Below are 11725 nucleotides of genomic sequence, written 5' to 3'. Positions count from 1 at the left end.
CAGATAGGACACAAACCTTTTAGGATATTAAAATAATGCTTTGTGAACATATTTGATATTGTTGTTTGGTTAGATGAGCCTCCCATCGAGGGAACTCGGCAAACTCCCACAAGGATAAACACCAACCTAGTAGCAACAGCCAATCTCTCTCTTAATAATAATAATAATAAACCAATCTTATAAAGTGCATTACACACGGAGTCCCAATGCGTTGTACAAAGTCAAAAGAGAACACAAACAAAGTAAGTTAGAGTTTAACAAAAGAGTTTTGAAACAAGCGTTTGAATTGATCCAGAATTTGTGCGTCTTTGATGGCCGTATAGTTGAAGCCGATGAACAGGCAAGAAGAGATTGTGATTGGGAGCGGAGTTCTAGAAAGGATGATATTTACAACACATCTAGGATTATGAATTGAACAAAATAAATAAAGAAATTGTGATTCAGTTACAAGACGACAAAACTTATAACTTATAGTCACATTGAAATCAGTGATGAGCTTGGTAAGATTCAAACCCACAACCTTGTTATTGCAAGTCATGCAGCCTTAACACTTGACAACCGGTGACCCTTGCATGAAGTCAAGAATTGACAAACAGTGGCTCATTGAGCCACATGCATGACTTGAGGTAAAAGAAACTTTAATCTTTGTCAATCGCTGAGAGTTGTTGGTTGTGCGTGGTGCGCACACACACTTTCAATGTTTGATGTATTAAGGCAATATGGGTCATACAGATACATTTACTATAGGAAAGTGTGAGAGTGAGTGGCAAATACAATCACCCAGTCAACACCAACAAAACAACAACTGCTATCAATTATTTGTTTTCTGTGATCGGTTTATTATATCACTCGTGATGGAGTAGATAGTGCTTCACCACACCACAGACACTAAACAAACAAATCCTTACTTACCGATGAATTGTGAAGAAAACATTTTGATTTTTAAAACCATCGAGAGCAGACGACATGTTTACGAAAATTAATAGTATGCACTGCATATGCGCAAGAACAGCGCCCTCTTGGTAAAACAAAATAATTTTAAAACAGCGCCCTCTCTTGAAGTGAAGTCGCCAATTCAGACACGGCCTTACTGAGGAAAGTTGTACTTGTACGCCCATAAAATATCAATTTTTAGGGTATTCATATGTCACATGGAGTTCCTGTTGATAAAAATTTAGCATGGATTCATAAACACCTTTTGTAATCCTCCGCTCCGCCGGATTGAATAACAAAACACTTCAAAAGCAACATCAAAAACTCGTTCGGAGTTCTTTACAAAAAGGGGAAGTCCCCAAAAGTTCCCCATGAGCTACGTCATCGCACACACAACACTTACCGGAAGTTTCGAACTGGCTTTCACTTTGGCAGTACAGTCAATCTACGATCAGCACATCATCAAAGCACTAGCAGTAGAGCACTCGTTTCTCAAAGACTGTTCTTCCAACATCTGATCATCTGACTGTGGCATTTTCTGTCTCTTTCGTGATCTGTTGAGTAAGTATTGGGGCCTAACGTAATAATTAAGAAGAGTTTTGCGGGGGGTTGCGATGATAACGTGATTATTAAGGTGTGGTTTGTGGAAGTAACTAGTTGCGATAACAGTTAACGTAACCCTCCTCCCGTCGCGACGGCTTCCCGTCGGGAGGAGGGTACGACCGGCTTCCCGTCGGGGGGAGGGTTAAGTTATCTATCGCAACTAGGAAGTAACTAGACCCAGTTACTGAGGCACTGTACTCCATCCAAGGGACACGTTCCCTAGGGGTGGGCGATTGTTCTATGAAATACGTTTGAAACATTTGATCAAAGTTTAGAAAGATGTTTTAAAAGTAGAATTCAATACAAGTATAACGATCCACACAAAGCGCTTTTCATGGACTAACTCAACCGATCCAAGGCAACGTGTCCCTCTTCCTTTTCATTCATTGCTCATGTATCTTGTATTGTCATTTAGAGCCTTCCCCTTCGAGACAAACTCTCCTTTGGTTTGGTAAAGCAGTCTGCTGCCAACAGCTAACAATTTTAACACTTGATTGTTTACAATTGTTTTCCCTTTTGTTGCTTCTATTTTAGAGGAAGTAAGAACCTTTCGTCAGAATGGAGTTCGTCGAGCCAGCTAGTATGGTCCTTACTGTGATCCTCGAGATACACAACATTGTTAGTAAAGTACAGTCCTTTAAGCATCGTAGCCAGACTCTTGCTAAGAGGATCACAAACTTAGAACCAGCCATCAAGAAACTCGTCAACAGTGAGAACAATGCAATTGTGGGCAGTGGTGCTCGCGATGAACAGGGACTGAAGTTGTTCAGTCAAGCACTGGGGGATCTCCTAAAACTTGTACAGGGTATTCGAGACTTCCTCGGCACATTGACAGAGAAATCTTTCTTACGGAAATTACGGCATGCAAACAAGATTGGCAACCAATTCGACGAATTCAGCGGGCAGCTGGATGCCCTCGTGAAAGCTGTTCATTTTATATTACACGTGGAAACGAGAGAGGTGTCGTTCGATCGACTTAAAGAAGATAGAGAAGACCATGAGAAAGATCTGCAACATCTTCTTGACATCACTGAAAAACTAGAAGATCTACAATTGGGTATGTCAGTGAAGGTGCAGAGCTTAAATTGGGGGGAGGGGGGGTATCAAGGAGAGAACGTATAACTCCTGAACCAGGAAGGATGTGATTCTGTATAAACAGGAAAACCAATCTTTTTCGCAGTGAATTTGTGTGCAGGATAACATTTCAGGTCAAGTAGAGTTTCCTCCATTTAAGCCACTTTGAGATCTCGATCCAGTGGACGCATTCTAACGACACTACTAGGTTGTTTTCCTATGGTAGCTCTCTACATTAATTGCTTTGCTTTCTACTCTGATTTCGAGACTGAGCTCCGCACCACTAGTTTTAAAAGGTCATTTTGGAAACGGTTCAATTACGTGTACCATTCTTATTTTGCTCATATTATTGTTTTCTTACATACAGGTCTAGAAGTAATCACTGCAAAGGTCAATGAAATAAAGAGAAAGCTGTCTGCAAAACCGGGTAAGATAACGACCTTTAGATTTTCAGTCTTCTAAAAAGTCTCTCCAACCATATTAATTTAACAACAAATGCCTTTTGAGTCCAAAGTGCCCAATCAGAAGATAATGTGCCCCTTTAATATCTGGGAAGTTGTCTTTCAAGAAACAAGGCCAATGTGTCTGAGTAAAAGACAGAATTTGAAAATCTTTGAGAAAATTGTCGTGCCATTACAAGTCATGCTGTATACCAGTTGTGATAACGTAACCCTATTCCTTTGTTGTCGGGAGGAGGGTTACGTTATCACAACTGTAATACAGGCCTGAACATCTAGCAGTTTACAATGTTGAACGCAAAGAATCATTTACCCCCCTCCACAAACTTTCCCAGGTCCCCTACCCAGATTTCAGAATCGTAAACATCTTTTTACCTCTATCTTTTCTTGTACAGGCAACTGTTTTGACCAGGAACATGATGGTGGACCCAAAGAAATCGACTCAAGTCGGCTAGAAAACAGAGAATTGTTAACTAAAGGGTTTATGGGAACAGTCTACAAGGCTTCGTATAAGAAGGAAACGGTCGCCCTGAAAGTTTGTCCAGAAGGGTACTTCTTTTAAACTTTTGCAAAATAAATAGTTAATATTACCCCATCACTAAGGGACCTTAATTGGCTACCAATAAGGGAATTAATCCGTTTTAAGATTGCCCTTATTGTTTTAAAATGCTTGCACAAAACTACTCCTGCGATACATTTCCACTTTACTGTCACATTACACTCCACCACGATTTGTACGGTTCACACTTGACATAACTCGCTTGAATGTTCCCTGAGCAAACAAAGTTCTAAGTCAAAAAGCTTTTAGTGTAGCTGGGCCAATAATTTTGGAACAATCTTCCTACTGTCATTAGGGAATCTGTCACTCTTCTGAAGAGTAGCCAGTTAAGGCCGGTCACACTGGCCTCGATAACGAGAACGAGGATGTTAACAATGCACGCCCACAATTTTTGGAATAAGCGTGCCTGTATTCTGCGAAGAGCAATTATACCAACAGAAAGCAACCTCTTTGCGTCTTGATCAGTATTGTTTTTGTTATCGCTTCAGTGTGTCTGGCCGTTATGGTGAATTGTCAGTTTGGCCAGCTAGAAACCCAATATTGCTCATCGATACTTTTCTGCCCTGAATGAAATTAAAAGCCTTTGTGAATAACTAAATAATTGTCTTCATAATAATATGAGTTGTTTTGATCCTTTTCTTCATTATTTTACATTTGCAGAGCGAATTTGAATAAAGGCGTTCTCCTTCAAGAAGTAAAGAATCTGATTCGCCTCAGTTCCATTCATGTTGTTCGGATTTGGGGTGTATCTACCACAATAGGTGAGCTCTTCAACTGCCACAGCAAAATTGATTCCCCTGTTGTTGCGTGTCATGGCCAAGCAATCAAGCACACTGGACTCAAGCTCTGGTGTTTCTGATCAGCAGAGTGAATCTTGTTTCCTAAATCAATCCACTTGATCATTGTCATTGCCCTTCGGATGGGACATAAAACTGCACGTCAACTGAGCACAGACAAATTTGAGAAATCTTGGCGTGAAGTTGTTTTCAAAAAACACACACAAAAAAGAATTTTATTTCCCTATCATTTAAAAGAACCACCTGAAATTTGTTTGCAAATTTTGTACTTTTTCTTATTTTGGTCATTTTAATTCCAGAGCCTATGATCGTTATGGAGTATATGGAGCGGGGCAACCTTCGTCATGTCCTAGACAACACCGACGCAAGTCTGCTTCCGTGTCATAAGCGCATTCAGATGGCTCTGGATGGCGCCCTCGGACTTTATTGCATCCATCACATGGATCGAGCCATGCTCCACCTCGACCTATCAAGCCATAGGTTTCTCGTCAATGCTAAGTGGGAAGTGAAGGTAAATGCATCGACCAGTAAATATTCAGCCATTGTATTTTCCTACTGTACAATAGCCATAGTCAAACTGTTGTGGCTGAAGCGTCAAGAGCGCTGGACTCAAGCTCTGGTGTTTCTTATCAGCAGAGCGTTGGTTGGAGTCATGGACCCAATTTCATAGAGCCTATAGATATAAAAACCTGCTCAGACAAGACAAATCTTGCTGAGCAAAAACGGGTTACCAGCCAACATTTCATAAAGTTTACATTGTTGCGACTGGTAGCCCACTCATTTCTTGCTTACCAAAGAAATTATTATCTGCTAAACAGCTTTATGAAATTGTGCCCTAGTCTTGATACTTGTGTGCAGGGCATAATGGGGGCACCCTCATCCTGACAGTACCATTACTCATCTCTGTTTTATTATTTTCATAATATACAGATTTCTGATGTGGGGATGGCCAAAACTTACACGTCGATCCGGAGACGGACGAAGCTGAGACGTCCCACCTCAAACATGAACTACGTTAGCCCTGAGCACATAAAGGATGTAAACCTTGCCCCAAATGAGCCCATGGAGGTGTACAGGTACACGATTTGACAACAATCTTTAATTGGTGCTCGCTTAATGATCTCACTTAGATGCGAAGCATTTTAAAGGCACTGCACACATGGAAGTTACTCAAAATACTGGTTAGCATAAAAACTTACCTGGTATCGAACAATGGAGAGCTGTAAATAGTATAAAACATTGTGAGAAACACGTCCCTCTTAAGTAACATAGTTTTTGAGGAAGAGGTAATTTCTCACTGTAATATTATAAGACTTCAGGCCTTAAGCCTTCAGGCATCTGAAAGCTAACAAATTTGTGCCTTTGTAAATTGTAAATGGAAAATGGGTCAAACGGCATAATTTGTTGATTTGGGGGTTCTCGTTCATGTCATCTGTTTAGATAAACTTTAATTCATTTTTTTTTTTACAGTTATGGAATTATAATGTGGGAAATAGCCACTGGACTCCAACCATACGAAGGTAAATCATGATCTTGACGGTAAAGAATTTCTTCAGGGCGTTTTTGGTAAATGTCATCTTAAAATACCACAAATAAGTTTTTTAAATATTAATATTTTTATGACAATAACAATAAATATGTCTTTGATTAGCGTTTAAATCGGTCATATTGCTCAAACTATATTACCCCTGGTCACTATGGCATTTCATTCCTTAAACCATCTCAGCTCTTATTATTATTATTATTAAATATTGATCAGCAATGAAATCTTAGTTTTTGTTACAGTTTCATAAAAAGAAACTCCTTCATCAACAAATCTACATGCAATTTCTAAGAAGATCAGTTTCATGTGAAATTCTTAAACATTTGTTTACATTTTCCCAGGGCAAAATGATTTAGAAGTTACGACATTTGTTATGCAGAAGGGAAAACTGGCCTTTCCTTCATTTGTGACAAATGAAGGACTTAAACAACTGATTGATAAATGTCAGAGCTTTGGCCCTCTGGACCGACCGACATCTAGTGGTAAGTAAACATTTGTTGTGTGCCCGACACAAAGGGCAAAAGATTATTTGCAATTTATGTTCAGAATTCTTACTTCAAAGAACAAACCTCGAGTGTACAAGTCTTGGCATTTTCTCTTCCATTTTAGTGTCATGGTTTGAAATTTAAATTCTTCACCGGAATGGAAAAATATGTCTGCTGAGTAATTCTAGCAACAAACATCTAATAGTTATGCCCTTAGCTGTTTCATCGCTTTTTTTAATTTTTCATTGCTGTTTTTAATTGTTTCTTTGATTGCTTTTTTACTGTCCTTCATTTCAGAGATCGTGGACACCCTTAAAGGCTTGAGAAGTAAGTATGTGTGTTCTGTTGTCTTTAAGGGATGGTAGTTTAAGCAATACTTTTGAGACCGATTCAACTTGGGAGTAAAAAAAAAAAAAAAGATGCAAGTTTTTATGCCCCAAAATTTGAATTGAGAAGCGTTACTGTCGGTAACACTTCTCAGATTGTGTGTACCAATTATTTCTTCCTGCATAACGGCTCTGGACCACCTTTTGAAATGAATTTAGCACAGGTTTAGTTTTATTGTATACATCTACATTTAAGTATGGGAATAAAACAATCAAATAGTTATAAAATAGTACACTATTCCTTTAAATAGTATTTTTGACAAAATCTGCTGGAATTTTTGCAAAACAATGTCATTAAAAGTGTTTGAATAAAAAAAAGGAAGCTTTGCATTTATTTTTATTTTTTTCATTTTGGTTGTCATTATAAAGATTTATTTTTTTCTCAACCCAATCGGCTCTTTTCAGAGCCAACACTCACCCTAAGAGATTTACACATGGTTGTACCCGCAAGTTTACTATTTATTTATAGTTTCTTCTTATTTCTCCACACCATGCAAAGCTTCAAACAATACTTATTTATTTTTCTGTCTACAGGTGCCCTCTGCAAATCCAATGGTGTAACATGGGTGTAAGGTGACGAGCCCGAGATTATCTCTCTTGGATCCTTCCACTCAAGACCTGTTCTTATTTCCACCAGAGGGTAAATCCATCAAAGTCCACGAAACACCTTGCAGGTGACAGGGCCTTTAAAGGCAGTGGACACTATTGGTAATTACTCAAAATAATTATAACAAGTAATGGGGAGCTGTTGTAAGTATAAACTATTGTGAGAAACGGCTCCCTTTAAGTAAAGTCGTTTTCGAGAAAGAAGTAATTTTCCACGACTTTAATTTTGAGACCCAAGATTTAGAATTTGAGTCGGGAGAAAATAACGGGAAAACCAACCCTTGTTTCCGCACGTTAAACATGTGTTTAAAATAAATCCGTCAATCTCGCTACCGAGAATCGATATTGTTTAAATGTTTTCTCAAAAAGTACAGCATTTCATGGAATAATGTTTCAAGAGAAGTCTGTCTCTTTCACCATTACCTTATTTGTAAATCTGTGAACTTTAAAAATAAATTCTGTTTCGAAAGTGTCCACTGGCTTTAAGAAAAAAATCGAATAATACTAGGTTCCTATACAGCGCTTTATCACACCCTAACGGGTGTATCAAAGTGCTCAGTAAATTTTCTTGCAAGGTATGTGGAGCTATGTTTTGAAGCATGATACCTATTCCTTTAAAGCACTTGGTTAACAAGGTGCTGTGACGCAATATGCAGCCAATCAAACCAGGAACACCGCGGCAAACCCCGTGCAAACTATTGGTTTTATTATTAACTTTTAAATGTAAAACTTAAACATAACTGTCTCAGATCATACCACTTTGACAATAAAACAAAGGGTATATTTTTATACATTTTGCTCATAATCTTCCATTAAAATTCTTAGAAGAACAAACAAAATCTCTTGTAGTCGTCTTTTTATTTTTAGTCTGTGAATACCTGAAATCAAATACTGCCCCATTTACAGTGTAAGGAGGGGTGGGTTGGGGGGTTGGTCAGTGTGTAGTTTGCGAAGGGATAGCGCTGGGGCAAGAAGTATGCACTTTGGGTAAAGATAAAGGGATAGAGTAAGAGGTAAGGGCTCGGGAAGGGACTAGTAGGGTTAGGTAAGGATAGAGTTTGGGCAACGGATAGAGTTGGGGCGAGGCATGGTGAAGGGTTGGGTAAAGGGGTAAGGGCTTGGGAAGGGGCTAGTGGGGTTAGGTAAGGGTAGAGTTGGGGCGAGGCATGGTGAAGGGTTGGGTAAAGGGGTAAGGGCTTGGGAAGGGGCTAGTGGGGTTAGGTAAGGGTAGAGTTTAGGCAACGGATAGAGTTAGGGCGAGACGTGGGGTTTGTAGGGATGAAGGGAAGGGGTACGGGCTCGGGAAGGGACTAGTAGGGTAAGGTAAGGGTATAGTTTGGGCAACGGATAGAGTTGGGGCAAGGCATGGGGTTTGTAGGGATGAAGGGAAGGGGTAAGGGCTTGGGAAGGGACTAGTAGGGTAAGGTAAGGGTATAGTTTGGGCAACAGATAGGGTTTGGGCAAGAAGAATGGGCTTTGGGTAAGGATAAGGATAGGGCAAGGACGGGTAAAAGTTCGGAAAGGGTATAGGGTTAGGGTAAGGGATCGGGAAGGGGTAAAAACTAGGGTAGAATCCGGGCAAGGAATAGGGCGGGGCAAGACCTATTACCTTCAGGTTACGGGTGAAGGGAAAGGATAAGGAAGGGGGTAAGGGATTGGGAAGGGGTAGGGTGATATTGGGTAGAGTTTGGGCAAAGACACGTTTTTTCAGCATTTTTGTAGATTTATAGTGATGGCTGTATACCCCCAAGGGAGCTGAGATGGTTTAAGGAATAACTTAAGGCTCAGTGACTAGAGGTAATATTGATGAAGCATTTTGAGATGCCCTTCGCGTGTGAACAGCGCTACATAAAAACTGGTTATATTTACGATAATCCTTTTCCGGCCTTTACCCTAACCCTGAAATTGTTGGAAGGAATCCAAACACTAAACATTTACACAAAAACAATAAAAAACAGATTGCGCATTGCATTATGATAATGACACTGTTGATTTAATAATTCTGTATAATATATACATTTAAGTATAATTTCCTTTATGTATTTTTCCCTTTTTTTCATTCATTTATATAAATGAGAAACTTACAAAAGAATTACTGCTTCATCCTTAATGCAATGATACATATTCAGGTACAGACCAAAAAAATCAACTGAAATTCACATCGATTATTTGTTATCAAAAATATAAAAAGTCTTTACAGCAAAGAGAAAATCGTTTTGGTTTACCAAATTCTATTTGACATTTGAGACTAAATTTGTTTAATACGTCGTCAACAAGAGATACAAAGAAACTGAACTCCTGGCCTACTTCAGAACTTCTGATCACATCTAATAACAAACATCAAACTAGTTCAGGGGAAGAGTTCTTGAAAGGAAGTGGTGGTTCTGGTTTTCTCAAAACACGTTTTGTGGTACGAGCGACAAATTCTGGTCACCCTTATAACATCAATTTCATGAAGCTGTTAAGCAAAAAATGCTGCTTGACAAATTTATCTGCTAAGCAAGTATTAAATGAGACACCAGTGACTTCAAGACCTTAGAAATATATTTGGAGGTCTCGAAATCAAGCATCTGAAAGCACACAACTTGGTGTGACAAGTGTGTTTTTTCTTTCATTATTATAACCCTAAGGCATTATTAGCTCGCAACCTCAAATTTTTTTTCTCAGGTTTGTTATTTTATGCATGTTGAGATACACCAAGTGAGACGACTGGTCTTTGACAATAACCAATAGTGTCCAGTGTTTATAACAACTCATGGTGTGGTGTTTGACTTCATTATTTAGGATTATAACACACCTCTTGCTTGTTCTGTATTCTGGTTGGCTGAAACACGGTCACGTAGGATGAACTAATATAGGCTAGTGAGCGCGCGCATGTTTTGCGGGAATAGTACCAGAGCGGGCAATAGTCTTTGAATATAGTGCCCTCTCTTGACATGAACCGTGAACAACTACAAAACTCATTTTTCTGTTCTTATTTGACATTTAAGACCGAGTTGTGTTATAAAACACATATTGACTGGCATAATTCGGTAACTAGTGTACGTCTATTCCCCCTCGGGCCTGTGAGTGACCAGAAGAGGGGCCTTAAATAGGTCACTCTTCTGGTCACTCAAAGTCCCTGTTGGGAATAGATGTATACTAATTACCTCGTTGCCAGTCAATATGTGTATATTAATGCGGTAGGAAGTGAGGAAGGATGTGGGAAGAAACTGTGTTTGTACATGATTGCCGTGGCAACAGCCACTTATGGATGTGAAAAATTTCATGAGCGCCCCAATGTCAATTTCATTTTTGTGATCTGAAAATTTTCAAATAGTTCTTTATGAAAATGGGGGGGGGGGGGGGGGGGGGCGGGAGGACATAAAAGTCTTTAACCTCATGTTAAAAGAGTGCCACTATGTTCAGAACCCTTTAAGGCAGTGGACACTATTGGTAGTTACTCAAAATATTTATTAGCATAAACCTTACTTGGTAACGAGTAATGGGGAGAGGTCGGTAGTATAAAACACTGTGAGAACCGGCTCCATCTGAAGTGCCAAAGTTTTCCATGATTTTGATTTCAAGACCTCAGATTTAGAGCTTGAGGTCTTGAAATCAACCATCTAAACGCACACAACTTCGTGTGACAAGGGTGTTTTTATTTCATTATTATCTTGCAAGTTCGATGACCGATTGAGCTAAAATTTTGAACGGTTGTTTTATTTCATGTATATGTTGAGATACACCAACTGTGAAGGCTAGTCTTTGACAATTACCAATAGTGTCCTTTAAAATTGATGCACTAATAATATTTTTTTTTGGAGAACTTTATAGTTCAATCCTGAATTTTGATGAGCCTTAGGGAGACTGAACTACCTCTTTATCACCCGACCATTTCTTACGTGCGCCTCTCTTCTCTATTCATGCCCCTGGGGAGGATTTCACAAAGAGTTAAGACTAGTCTTATCTCGAGTTAGGACAAGTTACTCATCATATATTTGGGTTGTGGTAACACCATGTGTGTATCTACTTGCCAGGTAGAGTTTGTTCTTAGAGAACTGTCTTGCTTAATTCTACTACCGCGGAGTAGATTGTTCGGGTGTTCGGGAGATTTCTCAGTTCTGAAAAGAACAGTCCTGCTTATTAACTATTATAAGGGGCCGATGGTATAGATAGTTACTCATCCTAACCTTAGACTAGCCCTAAGTTTGGACAATCATTGTGAGATCAATCCCTGGATTCACAGAAACATGTAATGTATAAAAAGCCTTTGTCAGAATTGGATAAAATCTCAGAATT

General features: G+C 39.2%; 1 protein-coding gene across 3 annotated transcripts; it reads left to right on the top strand.

Moving 5' to 3' along the window:
* Positions 1-1075: 1075 nt before the first annotated feature.
* On the top strand, positions 1076-7592 carry LOC117295184 (mixed lineage kinase domain-like protein). 3 transcript variants are annotated; one of them, XM_033777763.1, is made up of 11 exons: positions 1076-1451; positions 2068-2593; positions 2978-3037; positions 3464-3617; positions 4288-4388; positions 4724-4935; positions 5355-5500; positions 5895-5944; positions 6309-6449; positions 6750-6779; positions 7373-7592. In XM_033777763.1, exons 2-11 carry the CDS (start codon positions 2095-2097, stop codon positions 7408-7410), a joined length of 1431 nt encoding a protein of 476 aa, XP_033633654.1. In that variant the 5' UTR covers positions 1076-1451; positions 2068-2094; the 3' UTR covers positions 7411-7592. The 3 variants fall into 3 exon arrangements, with proteins under 3 accessions (XP_033633654.1, XP_033633655.1, XP_033633653.1); XM_033777762.1 differs by having other exon boundaries at positions 1077-1494; positions 2071-2593; XM_033777764.1 differs by lacking the exons at positions 6750-6779; positions 7373-7592 and having other exon boundaries at positions 1076-1494; positions 2071-2593; positions 5895-5990; positions 6309-6400.
* Positions 7593-11725: the final 4133 nt, after the last annotated feature.

The sequence above is a fragment of the Asterias rubens genome, chromosome 9 (assembly GCF_902459465.1).
Source record: "Asterias rubens chromosome 9, eAstRub1.3, whole genome shotgun sequence".
Lineage (NCBI taxonomy): Eukaryota > Metazoa > Echinodermata > Asteroidea > Forcipulatida > Asteriidae > Asterias > Asterias rubens.
The sequence above is the reverse complement of the archived record's forward strand: the minus strand, read 5'-3'. Positions and strand labels throughout refer to the sequence as shown.